Raw genomic sequence first — 15,000 nt, 5'->3', positions numbered from 1 at the left:
GGTTAGTGTAAGATTTAGAATGATTGTATCATAGAATTAATGAACTGCTCACATTGTATTGAGAAAGGAGGCAAAATATTTGAACATCTATTTGTTTTTATAAAATGCTAAACTACTTTTCTGTCTAATTTAGACTAATTTAGTAATGAGCATAATTCATTAATTACTTTAAATCACAATTCCTTTTACTGACTTTCTTTGTTTGTGTGTGTGTGTGTGTGTGTGTGTGTGTGTGTGTGTGTGTGTGTGTGTGTGTGTGTGTGTGTGTGTGTGCATCTATAAATGTAAAGAGTGTGTGTTGGGGGGGGGGCAGTTTTACTTTAGTCTTAAATTGCAGGATATCGATGGATCTTCTGGAGAGAAACAGGTGAACTTTATTCTTCTTCTTCTTCTCTTTCTGTAAGACAAACAGCACATAAACAGGAAATACCACATTACTTTGTATAAGTTTGCATGTTAAATAGATAATAATAATAATAATAATAATAATAATAATAATAATAATAATAATAATAATAATAATAATAATAAATAGAGGATGTGAGGACCTGCAGTGCTGCTGCAGCCTCCATCAGAATCTCCATTCCCACCGGACACGTCACCTCCAGGCGGCCAAGGAACTGGGGAATAAACACAGACACACACAATTATTTTTGACTCTAGCAAACAAACTCCTGCTATTGAGGAACAAACAGCACTCACTTTAACAGAGAAGTAAATTTCACTATCGTTTTCACTGTCACTCATCGCTGCTCACAGTCCAACACAGACGGGAAAAACTGATCTGAAAAATATCAATATTATATTATATAACTTAGTCATATTAAAACCACTAACCTGTTGTATTCATTTAAATATGACAGAAGAACTTCTGTTAAAGTGTCAGTATCCCAAGGAAGAGTTTAGGAAAGAATAGTTAAAGGTTGAACTCTCTAAATAAATGATTATTATAATCACAACAGGGTTTCGCTGGAACCTTCTAGAGTTCTGACCATTTTAATGAACAGTGTGGGGTTTCTACATGTTCGTATGATGAAGTCTGATCTTTTATTTCTTTATTTACATAATCATGAAGTCACCACTAAATCGATTTCCTTCAGAACTCTCTCTCTCTCTTTCTCTCACACACACACACACACACACACACACACACACACACACACACACACACACACACACACACACACACACCAACTTTAAACATGAAAACACTTACTTTCTCAGTGTGAAGGTCGTGACAATCTCGTCCTCACCCTGACGTTCTCTTCACTTTATACTCAGAAGTTAATCACTAACTGGACTCTGTGCTTCCTTATTGCTGAGTTCAGCTCTGATCCTGTTACTGTTGCTTATCATCTTTACCTTAGATAATAAACACTAACACACACATCAAGAAAGAAACAGTGAGCCTTAGGAGAGCAGAGATAATAGCCATAACATTTACTTAATATAAATCGTTAAATTATATCCATTTGTAAAATGGAATTTCAAAAACCATGTTTGGTCCGAGGATTTTTGGGACAAACCCTAAAAAAACAACAATAGTAATAAAAAGGGAGGCAATGTAATGATTGACATTACCATTAGGTGGAGCTGCTGAGTGACATATGTGGAGATACAGACTGTCCTCATCCTCACACTGACTGTGTGATTATACATCATCATAAATCACCAGAGAAAGTGGGATTATTCAATTCTAGTTTATTTGTATAACACATTTAACAACTGACATCGTCTCAGAGCAGCTTTACAGGAACATAAACATAGAACAGAAGGTTATTATAAAGATTAATATAAAGATTAATATAATATAAAAATCCCAGATTAATATTAGTTATATATAAATGTGTATGTATTTATCCCTAATGAATAAGTCTGAGGTGACTCAGGTGACTGTGGGGAGGAAAAACTCCCTTAGATGGTAAAGGAAGGAACCTTGAGAGGAACCAGACTCAAAGGGGAACCTCATCCTCATCTGGGTGACACTGGGGGTGTGATTATATAACCTCATCCTCATCTGGGTGACACTGGGGGTGTGATTATATAACCTCATCCTCATCTGGGTGACACTGGGGGTGTGATTATATAACCTCATCCTCATCTGGGTGACACTGGGGGTGTGATTATATATATACAGTCTGATAAATGTTGTAGTGATGAGGAGGTTGTTGTCCTCAAACACCACATGGAGTCTCTTTAGTATAGCAGAGTCTAGGGTTAGTGCACAATATTATGGGATATATGATGTAATATTATGGGATGTATTATGTGTACGTCTGACTAAAGAGATGAGTTTTTAATCTACATTTAAACTGGGAAAGTGTGTCTGAGCCCCGAACACTATCAGGAAGACTATTCCAGAGTTTGGGAGCTAAATAAGAAAACGCTCTACCACCTTTAGTAGACTTAGATATTCTGGGAACTAGCAGAAGTCCTGAGTTTTGTGATGTCAGAGAGTGTGAAGGATTGTAACGTGTTAGAAGACTAGTTAGATACATGGGAGCTAAACCATTAAGAGCCTTGTACGTAAGTAGCAGCAGTTTGTAGTCAGTTCTAAACTTAACAGGTAGCCAGTGTAGAGATGATTACATTGGGGTTAAAGGTCATACTTTCTTGTCCTAGTGAGAACTCTGGCAGCTGCATTTTGGACTAACTGTAACCTATTTATTAAAGATGCAGGACAACCACCTAGTAATGCATTACAATAGTCCAGTCTAGAGGTCATGAAGGCATCAACTAGCTTCTCAGCATCAGATACAGACAGGATGTTTCTCAGCTTGGCAATGTTTCTAAGGTGGAAGAAGGCTGTGTTTGTAATATGGTGATATGAGTTTAAAGACAAGTTACTGTCTAATAAACACCAGGTCTTTCACTGTCGAGCTACTAGTAACAGTACATCCCTCTAAATGGGAGTTAAGTTGTGAGAGTTTCTGTGTGCTGGTTTTTGGACATATGAGTAGTATTTCTGTCTTATCGGAGTTTAACAACAGAATATTACAGATCATCCAATTTTTCATTTTTTGATTGTCAAACATTTTCTAACCCCGCCCATCAGCTGATCTGATTCCTAAGCGGGCAATTGGTCTCTTTCAAACAGGGTTCCTTATTTAAATGCTTTTTTCAGTCTGTCTGCTTGGCTGTTTCCTCTGCTTTGCTGCAACCCACCCCCCACCCCCACCCCCCCCAGCTCCTCCTTGAGACTTTGTGTTTAACTTAATCAGCATCATTCTGTTGTCACTGATGCAGGCTCTGGGACACTTCACTTCCGGTGGCGCTGCTCTGTTCGCGACCCTGCTATCTCGTGCTGCTCTGTGTTTGTTGTTTGTTTGTTTGTTTGTTTAATGTACTTCATTTTAGCGGTTTTGATTATTTATAATTGTTTTTTATGTTAATGCTTTAGACGCGGTGCTTAGATGCCACACGATGCTGTTTTTATTGAGACGTTGCTGATTTCGATGGTATGGATGATTACATGCAACGCTATGCAGGTGAATCAGGAGTTCGGGTCAGAGACGGTCTTACGCTATACCAGAGACCAACTTTTACTGTTCCGGCCTAGCCACACAATCACCCCCAGTTACCGAGGGAACTACAGGTGAGAGCATTAGCGGAAGGTCGTCGGTCATGGATATGGAAGAGGGGAAAGCGTAGTGGTGTGCGGCAGAGAGTACGGAGAAGGGCAGGAAGACCACCACTTCCCTCAGTGCTTCTCTGTAACACCCGCTCACTGAGAAGTAAAGTGAAGGAGCTCAGAGTTAACACCGATACGAGTATCAGGACTCATGCCTGCTTGTGTTCACTGAGACGTGGTTATGAGAGGATGTGCCTGACTCGTTGGTTGCCCTCGATGGCTTTTCTTTGGTACGGGCGGTTGGGAACGACAACTCAGGCAAAACCGAGGGTGGAGGTATTTGTGTCTATATAAATCAAAAGTGGAGCTCACAAGTCTCTGTGAGAGAGCGGGTTTGAACTATTATGCCTACGTCTGAGGCCTTTTTATCTTCCACGTGAGTTTGGGAATATTTTATTATGTACTGTTTATATTCCACCCAGAGGAAATGCTGCAAACACAGCTAAACTTACAGCAGACTGTGTTCACAAACAACTACAACACAATCCTGAAGCATCCAGTCGTATTTTAGGAGATTTTAACAATTGTGTGCTTGAAGCTGTGTTGCCTGGATTTTGTCAATATGTGGACTGTAACACTAGAAGCAAAAACATCTCAGACAAATGTTATGGAGTTGTTAAGAATGCTTATATAGCTAAGGTTAAACCACCGTTGTGCTCCTCTGATCATAAAGCTGTCCATTTAATCCCTACATATGTGTGGAATAATGATGGAATTGAAACTTTAAATGTTTCTCCTGTACCAGTTGGGACATCTTCCAAAGTTTGGATTTGGAGGAACTGCAGAGATTATCACAGACTATATACATTTCTGTAAAGACAATGTGTTAGAACAAATAACAATAACTTTATACCCAAACAATAAATCCTATATTTCTAATGAAATTAAAGAGTATATAGTATGAAAGAGAAGGACATTCAGGAGAGAGGACTTCTTGGTAGCTATGAAATCTGTACAGAAGGAACTTAACTATAAACTAAGTGCAGCTAGGAGGAAGGAGAGAGAGACATTTGAAGGCCACTGTTCGAATAGGAAGAGTAGGAAAATATGGGATTCTATGAAGATTATGACAAACATGGCTCCAGCAAAAAGGTCGATTAATGTCATGGATGAGAGTGTAAAGGCAAACGAGTAGAACACGTTTTATTTATAAGGTTTTACACAGGAACAGGAAATTTGCAGGAAAAGGAAAATGAGGGCTAAAACCCCTAAAGATGAAACCCTAGAACTGCCCCTGGGGTCAACCCAAAAAACACCAAGTGCTTAATTTAATGAACATTAATTTCATCATTTGTAAAACATCACAATAATTTTGAGTTGTTTTGAAGCACAGAGCTGGAATCTCCCTACAGTTTGGGAAATGGCCTTGGTGATACACTTGGTATACATTATATCTCCAAAAGTATTGGGTCACCTGACCTTTCCTGCTATATGTGGTTGTTTTCTGATCTCATCCCTACTGAACACCTTTGGGATGAATGTGAACGCTGACTCCACCCTACCTCACCTACATCAGTGCCTTTCATAACACTCTTGTGGCTGATGAACACAAATATCCATCCACACACTCCAAAATTATATATTCATATACACACACACACACACGCACACACACACACACACACACACACACACACATATATATATATATAAAACCTGACGTCCAGTTACCAGCATGACACTAAACAGTAGTAACAGTGACTTTTTACTTAAGTACATGTCAGAGCCCAAACTTCTTTACTTTAACTTGAGTAACAGAGTGTAGTCACTACTTCTACTTTTACTGGAGTCTTTAAAACATGAGTATCTGTACTTCTACTTGAGTAAAGGATGTGTGTACTTTTGCCACCTCTGCTGATGATGCTGTTATAACCATCACACATTTAATAAATAGACATCATGAGGATTAGGGTTAGGATTAGGATTAGGGTTAGGGTTAGGGTTAGGATTAGGGTTAGGATTAGGATTAGGGTTAGGGTTAGGATTAGGGTTAGGGTTAGGATTAGGGTTAGGGTTAGGGTTAGGATTAGGGTTAGGGTTACCAGCTCATAAGCACGCCTTGTGTTCCTAGATTTTAGTTCGGCTTTCAACATGCTGCAGCCGCATCTTTTAACTAAGAGGTTACCTTTAAGTCCACTCTCTTATTATGTTGGCTTTTGACACCATTCTGATTTCTGTTATAAGCTTATTATTATTATTATTATTATTATTATTATTATTATTATTATTAGCCAAAAAATTATCAAGAGTAACTCCTCCTAGGGCTTTCGAGCCACATGCACCAAATTCGGATATGTCGTAGACCCTGGTCTGAAGTTTGTTGCTTCTATTTTTCTAAGCGATCGGAATTCTGGCATTCCCGGTACGGAAGCTCAAATTGGCCTTTTGCCCATAGACTTCCATTATAAACTTTTGAGGTTTATAACTCGGCAAGTTTTCGAGTGATTTACACCGAACTCGGACAGGTTATTTAGGACCTTACTCCGGACCAAGTTTTTATTTCGGAGTTCCGACGGAGTTTTCGGTTTTCCCGTAGTCGACGATCGATCATCCCATAGACTTGAATAGGGAATTCCGAAAAGTCCTCTAAGCTCTCACACACACAACACATCCAACATTAAGAATTGCATGTAATGTTCTATGCAGTATAATAAGTAGAATTCCATAATGACTGCAGTAGTGACATGAAATGTCCAAACCCTCAGTAGCCACTTTTTGCCAAAAGTATTGGCACCCCACCGGGTATTAAGGTGACGTCACTCGACACCACATGACGTCACATGTAGCCCCGCCCCCAAAACAAGCGAAATCAAAAATTTGCACAACATGAACATGTGACATATCAAAACACTCAGCACAATGAGGGGAACTGCCCCACGGGTATTCTGGTCACGTCACGTGACGTCACGTGTAGCCCCGCCCCCAAAACAAGCGAAATCAAAAATTTGCACAACATGGACATGTGACATATCAAAACACTCAGCACAATGAGGGGAACTGCCCAACGGGTATTCGGATCAGGTCACATGCTCATGTCTGCTTGCCTCCAAAAGTATTGACACCTTAGTGGTCCAGTAGCTTTCACAATCTTTCTGTCCACTCGCCTCCAAAATAACACTGACCCTTATGTCCACTGGCCTCCAAAAAGCATGGGGTTGATCAAAAATGTATGGTAATCTTTTGCCAGGCAGTAATTAAGAGTTTAATCAGATACTGTATCATATCACTGGAACATTATAAGAGTGAAAGAATTGACACCATTGCAAACTATGTACGAACATGTCACTGTAAGTGTAATGAGTCTATCTGTGTTTTGCCCTGTTTCTGTCTGCTGTCTTGCCCTGCTGTTAATTGTTTGCTCCGCCCACTTATTTGTTGCCATGAACACTAACTGAACTCAATCTTCCCCCCAGGTGTGTTGTCTTAGTCATAGATTGTCTCTGCATTGTGATTGGTTCCTGTTTGTTATATCTACTCTGTTTGTTCACTTCCATGTTGCTAGTCGTTGTATGTGTTTCTATTTCCTGTTAGCCCGGTGTTCTGCCTAGTCTTTCCTGCCTGTCTGTTCTCCTGTTTCTTGTTTTTGTTTAATAAATGTTTGACTGCACTTGGATCCTCATTCGCCTTTGCCTCACCGTGACAGAACGACTAGCCAACCATGGATCCAGCAGAAATCTTGTTCTGTTTACGTCAGGAGGATTCCCCAATCAAGGAATATGTTGAGGTATTCATGGACCTGTGTAAACAGGTGGACTTTGGGGAAAAGGCTCTTAAGGACATGTTTAGGCTTGGGTTAGAGGACAAGGTACGCTATTTGATGCCCTTGGGCCGAGAGATGGGGTCTTTCACAGACTTTGTCAATATAGCGTTGCTCCTGGGTGGGTCCTCTCTAACTGTGAGCAGGGTAGAGATGGACGCCGACCTTAAATATTTATTGGGGGAAGCAGTAGGCATCGGGGTCCGTGGGATACGGAGCCAAATAAGCCACGGATGCACGAATGCACCACATTAACCCTGCCCAGCCCAGTCCTTTGTACGCCTGTGACCGAGCCTGTTGACAAGATGGCTGCCGCCAGTCCCGAGCCAGTTCACACAATGGCTGCCGTACTGGTAAGCCTAGTTGAGAACTGGTTGGTCTCAAGCCTGACAAAGCCCCCGATGGTGTCGGTTTGGGCGGCCGGCATTTCTAAGCCATCTGCTTCACCAGCCGGTCCGACCAGGTCGACGGGGCCGACCGGGTCGACGGGAACATCCGGGCCAACCAGGTCGACGGGACCAGCCGGGTTGACGGGGTCGACCAGGTCTCTGGAGCTCTTTATTCCGACCAAGTTAGCCGAACTTGAAATCTGGCCCAAAACGAGTATATCTGAACTAACCAGCCGATCTGCCCTGTCTGTCATTAGTTTTGTTTCTTTGACTTTGTAGGCCTCGCCCTCTCCTGTCCTCATCTATAGGTCCAGAGCACCTCCAGCACCACCCTGGCCGCCAACTCCGCTATGGTCTCTGGCTCGACCTGTGGCACCACCCTGGCTTCCAGTTCTGCTCTGGTCTCTGTCTCTGCCTGCAGCATCACCCTGGCTGCTAACTCTGCTGTAGTCCCTGGTCTTGCCTACAGCTCCACCCTGGCCACCTGCTCTGCAGGCTCCGCCCTGGCCACCTGCTCTGCAGGCTCCGCCCTGGCCACCTGCTTGGCCGGCTCCGCCCTGGCCACCTGCTCGGCCGGCTTCACCCCAACACAAACTCGACCGGCCCTCCCACCCTTGTAGTGCCTTTGCTCCGCCCTCCTGGACCAGTTTTCTGCGGCCTTGACAGTGTCTGGAAGCCGCTCGTAGAGGGGGGGTTCTGTAATGAGTCTGTCTGCTGTCTTTCCCTGCTGTTAATTGTTTGCTCTGCCCACTTGTTTGTTGCCATGGACACTAATTGAACTCGATCTTCTCAATCTTGAACAAATTTCTCTACTGGGGGCAATAAAAGTTTACCTTACCTTGCCTCTGTTCTAAATGGGGGTATTTTGTCTTGCTGCTTTCCCAGTTAATGGGAGATTGTCCCCAGAAGCTGCTGCTGTTCCCTGACTAGCTTTCATGGAGCTCATGAAAAGGATGGGGAATTCAGAACAGAGCCATACCGCCAAATGTAAATTTAACAAGCTTGCAAATAAAAATGTAAATATATGTCAAAGAATTGTCTTTGTTTTGACTCAAGTGGTCCTGACTGAACTGTGTATCGTATTGTCTTCTAATAATGTTCCCTAATGGAAGCATGTATATAGAGAAAAGCAGAGGTCCTAGAACTGATCCTTGAGGGACCCCATAATTAACTGGTAATAAACTGGAGGATTCACCATTTAATTCTACAAAATGGTGTCGATCAGACAGGTAGGATCTAAACCAGCTTAAAGCCTGACCATGAATACCTGTTTAATATTGTAAGCAATCTAGAAGAATGTTGTGATCTATAGTGTCGAATGCAGCACTAAGGTCAAGTAGAACTAATAGTGACATACAGTCTTGGTCCGAAGCTAAGAACAAGTCGTTTGTAACTTTAACAAGTGCAGTTTCTGTGCTATGATGGGGCCTGAAACCTGACTGAAACTCTTCAGAGATATTGTTCTCCTGTAAGAAGGAGCTCAGTTGAACAGACACAACCTTTTCAAGTATTTTAGACATAAACAGAAGATGTGAGATAGGTCTGTAATTTGATAGTTCATTAGGATATAAAGTCTGTTTCTTAATGAGTGGCCTAATAACTGCCATCTTGAAGGATTTAGGGACGTAACCTAAAGATAACGAGGAGTTAATGATATTAAGAAGAGACTCACCAGCTTTATGTAACACTTCTTTCAGTAGTTTAGTTGGGATGGGGTCTAGTGAACATGTTGTTGGTGTAGCTGTAGTTTATCTAACTCTTCCTGTCCTGTACTTGTAAAGCACTGAGTGAGTGTAGAGCTTTAAGTGAGACTGAGTCACAAGCTGCTCTCATACAGTATTTTGAGCATCACCTATTGTGTTCCTGATGCTTTTAATTTTATCAGTGAAGAACCACATAAAGTCCTCACTACTGAACTGTGATGGACGTGTGTTCAGGTCTCTGGTTTTTATTAATCTAGCCACTGTGCTAAATAAACCCTGGGGTTGTTCTGGTTATTTTCTATGAGTTTGCTCAGGTGCTTATTTAGAGCCTGTCTGTAGCTGGACATACTGTCCTTATACACAATTATAAAAATCTCTAATTTATTTTTTCTCCACTTTCACTTGAGGTTACTGGTTGCTCTCTTGAGGGTGTGAGTGTGACTATTATACCACAGTGAATCTGTCTTTAGTGGTCAGAATAATAGTCCTACCGAGTCGATAACGTGGTGAGACACAGTTAGTCTGTTCTACAGGTAGTGTGTACATTATGAGGTAATGGTCTGTGATGTCATCACTTTGAGGTATGATATCTATATCAGTGACATCTATTCTGTGTGATATTATTAAATCTAGCGTATGATGACAATGACAATTTATTCTGCCGATCAATGTGCTTTCCATTAAGTCATTAAAAACAGAAAAACACACAACAAAAAAACAGAAAAATCATTCATTTACAATAAGGGCTTTGGGTGTAAGTGACCTAATGTTCAGGAGCCCAAACTTTAGGAACTGTTTTTGTTTCTTTGGCATTTTTCTGGTCTAATTACAGTAAGATTAATTAGAGAACTTCTCACGCTTTTACTTTTCGATCTGACTACTCGGGGAACAGACACAGTTTCTATAGGGTGAGCTTTGTGTGCATTTGTGTCAATGTGATAATGAGGTGAAGGACGGCTATTAAAGTTTAGATTTAAATCGTAGTTTACCAGTCAGAAGGTGTGCAGCGTGCTGGAGATGTGGTCCGAGAGGATTTCTGCTGCGGTGCAGGTCATCAGCACAGAATAGACTAGGACGCTCCCAGTAAACATTCCAGTTTTCAATAAAGAGTAAATTCTGTGACACCATGACTGTTACCATTCATTTACAGCAAAACGTCTACTGAACATTTCGATTCCTCGCTGGTATGTGGGAAGAGGTCCAGACACGGTGATCCTTGCCGTGGGTGATGTGCTTTTGAACCGTCTCCACCAGGGTGTTGAAGTCCCTCTTCAGGATCTCCAACTGCCCCAGGCTGGTGTCGTTCGTGCCAGCATGAAGAACCACAGCACCGGTGTTCCTGCTCACGATCCCAGGTACCTGTGCAGCGATATCAAGAACACGAGCACCAGGTAAGCAGTGAGTGCGAGCCTTACCTTTAGCCACAGTAGCACGGACATGGCAGATGATGGAGTCTCCGATGATCACAGAGTCACGTTCCATCTCGCGAAGTGGGACGAAGTGTTCCCGGGTGGGGATTTCAAACACCACTGGCGGGGGAGGGGGAGAGGTCCTCGACCGTGGCTCGGCTCGCATCTTCCTCTGCTGCTGCACCCAGGGTCCGTGGTTACCTAGTGCTGGAGTAAATAACACCTGGGTGTGCTGGGCCTCGACAGAGAAATACACAAAGTAGAGGTGGAGGCAGTACTAATTTCACTCCGGGGATTTACCTGAGACAGGTGAGCGACTGACCGGGAAGATTCCAGCATGGCTTTCTGCTCCTGCAGCTCAGCTTGCCTCACCTGTAGGTCACGGATCTGCTTCCCCATGGCCTCCAGCTTCAGTTTCACCAAGTGCAGACTGAATGTGTCTTTACCTGCAGACACACAAGCAACGTGGTGTTATAGCGCAAGTACAACAGAGATCATTTGTGAAGGTGTAGAGAACTAGCGGTAACCGGTAACAGGCTAGTCATGCTAACCAGCTAGAAGCGGACACTAGGAAAACAAATAAAATGTATTTTGAGCGATTATTTTTACTCTTAAGATCCTATTGCTATTGCCGGTGTGTTTAGCCTGTGTAAAAAGTAAGGAGTTAAAGTATAAACTCAAAGATAATTCAAAACTGAATTAAAATACTCATCATTATAATCATTATAAACCACCAGAGGGAGTGGGATTATAAATCATTATAAACACAGAGTGGGATTATAAATCATTATAAACACAGAGTGGGATTATAAATCATTATAAACACAGAGTGGGATTATAAATCGTTATAAACACTGAGAGTGGGATTATAAATCATTATAAACACAGAGAGTGGGATTATACATCATTATATACACTGAGAGTGGGATTATAAATCATTATAAACACAGAGAGTGGGATTATAAATCATTATAAACACAGAGTGGGATTATAAATCATTATAAACACTGAGAGTGGGATTATAAATCATTATAAACACAGAGAGTGGGATTATAAATCATTATAAACACAGAGTGGGATTATAAATCATTATAAACACTGAGAGTGGGATTGTGTAACCAGGAGTTTATGAGCAACATATAAATGATCATTTCTAAGTACATTATAGATTTATCTCTAATTCCTTCCTGCTGAAGCCACTTCAGATGTTTAGTGCTAAAGACCAGGGAGCAAAACCCACTACTGCAAGAGCAGTTCAAAGCCACCATCCTGGTCTCCAAGTGGTGCTATCCACAGCAGTCCCAGGTGTCTCCAGGCTGTCCACATGGTGCTATCCACAGCAGTCCCAGGTGTCTCCAGGCTGTCCACATGGTGCTATCCACAGCAGTCCCAGGTGTCTCCAGGCTGTCCACATGGTGCTATCCACAGCAGTGAGACTCTTAACAGTCCCAAACACTAATTGTAAGGCTATTCCATAAGTGAGGGGTTCTGTAAGAGTTATTGGGGAAAGTGCATTTGTTTGAGAGTTGTCAGAAGAAGTGCACTTGTTTTCAGAGTTATTGGACATGTGCACTTGGGATGAGAGTTAGTGAAACAGGTCGTGCAGCTGTTTCAGGTCTAAATAATTTCCAACAGTGATCAGTAAGAACGAAGTGCACTCCAGATGCACACTCTGTCTGACATTAAGGGGATTTTTGAAAAAATGCAGCTTCAAAGTGAACTTGAAAAAATTGAAACATGACAGAGGAAAAGTCTGTAAGACACTCGGTGCGCTTCAGCTTCAGTTTAATAAGGCGGAAATTTGAAAAACAAGACTAGAGGGATGAAAGAAAGAAAGAAAAAAGAGAAATATCTGGAACATCTTAAAGTTAGTTACTGCTAATGTTTCTCTTAATATTTGCTAATGTTAATGTTAGTTAATGTTGATATTTTATACGATCAGACTGCTGAACTGGGTCGTAGCTCACGGCACAGCATCCACACTCACCATCTTGAAGTGTTTGTAGCGTCTTGATGTTCACACAGCCCTAAACACGTAAATCTTTGCTTCTCTAATCTCAGCAGTGTGGAAGACTTATACACATGCCAGCTTTGCCCTAAGTAAAACCATCAGAACAGCTAAATGCCACTAGAGAGACCAGACAGAAACACAGTTCAACACCACGACACACAGCTTAGTGAAATTAACTATATCACAAACCATTCAATACCAATTTGCCCTCCATTGTGCAGCTAAAGCATGGACTTCCTGTCTGCAGATATCAGCCACACTTTAACCCCACAATGTTCACAGCCCTCTCATGTAGTCCATATAGACCAACTGTCAAATTTATGGATGACACAACAGTGCAAGGAGCTTGAAGTGGACTTTAAGGAGACAGGACAGGGAGTGACCCACATCACTACTGACAGGACACCAGTGGTGAAGGTCAACAGCTTCAGGTTCCTCGGTGTTCATATCACTGTGGACCTCTCACGACCCCTCACACTTAAACAATGCTGAAAAAACTTGAGGCTCTACCAAATATCCTACACCTTTTGATTGAATTAGGTGTGGTGGATGTGTTACTGTGGTGTGAGACCTTTAGGTGTTTATTGGTTAATAATAGTGTTTTATAATCAATGTAAAACTTGACTGTAAGCCAATGTAGTGAGGATAAGATAGAGGTGATGTGTTCATATCTCCTGGTTCTAGTTAGGACTCTAGCTGCTGTGTTCTGGACTAACTGTTAAAGTCAGTGTCAATGTTAATGTCAGCGTTAATATGATTGTTAATTAATGTTGCTGTAAATGATAACACTAGTTCATTTCAGTAAATGTATATAAAATAATGAAGCAGAATGAAAAGATGTTTCGATGCTAGATGTTTTCAGCCTGCTCTAATTACTCTGTGTGATCTGTGTAACTAAAGTAAATAAAGATCTGATCCTGTTCTGACTGCACACTGAAATTTAACCAGAATAAAGCAGATCATCAGTGGAGTCTCCACACCAGCACACGTTCTGTTAGACATTAATCAAATGAAATCCATGTGTTTTTTAGTCTTCGTGAGCATCAGATTGTGTCACAAGATGAAAAGCTGGACACAGGACAAGAGCAGACATTCCTCCCAGCTGTGGAGTTAACTGAGGAATAAAAAGCAAATGGAGGGAGAGAGAGAGAGAGAGAGAGAGAGAGAGAGAGAGAGAGAGAGAGAGAGAGAGAGAGTATTAAAGCTACATGTCTCAGATGTATTCATCGAACATGTAACTGAGTAGCTTTAAATTTTTGGAAAATCGTCTCATTGCCTTGATCTAGTCATCTACAAGGACCAGTGAAACTAAACTGCACCTTCTACCACCACACTGTCACACACCCTTCACTGTCATCCTGTAGCTGCTGTCAGATCCTCACCTACAGAGCACTTTTTACCCCCTGCGCTGCATCACACTCCTCCTGATGCTGAGCACCGATGGCCAGCTATGATGACATTCTGTATCAGTCAGCAGTAAAGACAATAAACTCAGTCTCATGTATCCTGTATCTGTCTGGGTTTCCTCAAGGTTCTCTGGTTTTCCCCCACCTCCCAGATAAGATATAAATGTGTGTGTGTGTTTGTGTGTGTGTGTGTGTGTGTGTGTGTGTGTGTGTGTGTGTGTGTGTGTGTGAGAGAGAGAGAGAGAGAGAGAGAGAGAGAGAGAGAGAGAGAGGTTTTTTGTCTCTTTCCTTCTTGTCCTCTCAGTAAGAAAGTTAAAGGTCAAATGCAGCGTCACTTGTTCCGTAGTCAGTTCTAATAATGTGCTGAACATTTAAGTTAATCTTTAAATCTTAACCCAGAAAAGTGTTGTGTGTTTTTTGTGTGTAGACATGATTTGGAAGTGTAAAATCTGGATTTAATAAGACACACACCACTTCAGGAGAAGCTACAGCGGCACAACACACACTCAGGCCTGGTCCTTCCTATCACACCTCCACAAGTTCATCCTCCAATCAGTGATGAGTCTCAACATTCATCTCATTTCCTCTGAGCTGGGTGTGTCCCTTAACGTGTCCAATGAGTGATGGTGGTGGGTGGAGTCTGTGAGGTCCAAGCTGGTCTTTATAAATTTGCTGGAAACCAGATGGTGGTTAA

The 15,000-nt window shown here is 41.9% G+C and overlaps 2 protein-coding genes across 3 annotated transcripts in view; one reads left to right on the top strand and one right to left on the bottom strand.

Moving 5' to 3' along the window:
- Positions 1-1,293, bottom strand: part of LOC113656972 (PTB domain-containing engulfment adapter protein 1-like) — a 4,652-nt gene extending 3,359 nt beyond the window's left edge. Inside the window, exons 1-4 of one of the 2 annotated variants that reach the window (XM_027168457.2) lie at positions 1,217-1,293; positions 703-784; positions 549-620; positions 320-397 (exon numbers count right to left, since the gene is read on the bottom strand). In XM_027168457.2, the coding sequence (XP_027024258.1) occupies positions 320-397; positions 549-620; positions 703-747 (195 nt within the window). In that variant the 5' untranslated portion in view covers positions 748-784; positions 1,217-1,293. Of the gene's footprint in view, positions 1-319; positions 398-548; positions 621-702; positions 785-1,063; positions 1,083-1,216 lie in introns of those variants that run through there. The other variant, XM_027168458.2, reaches the window with a different exon arrangement.
- Positions 1,294-14,802: 13,509 nt separating this feature from the next.
- Positions 14,803-15,000, top strand: part of twist3 — a 6,620-nt gene continuing 6,422 nt past the window's right edge. Inside the window, exon 1 of the mRNA XM_027168455.2 lies at positions 14,803-15,000. This exon is cut by the window's right edge and continues 60 nt beyond it. The gene's annotated coding sequence lies outside the window, so the exon portion shown is untranslated.

Source organism: Tachysurus fulvidraco, unplaced genomic scaffold, assembly GCF_022655615.1.
Source record: "Tachysurus fulvidraco isolate hzauxx_2018 unplaced genomic scaffold, HZAU_PFXX_2.0 HiC_scaffold_42_np12, whole genome shotgun sequence".
Lineage (NCBI taxonomy): Eukaryota > Metazoa > Chordata > Actinopteri > Siluriformes > Bagridae > Tachysurus > Tachysurus fulvidraco.
Note: the sequence above shows the minus strand (reverse complement) of the source record. Positions and strands in the feature narration are given on the sequence as shown.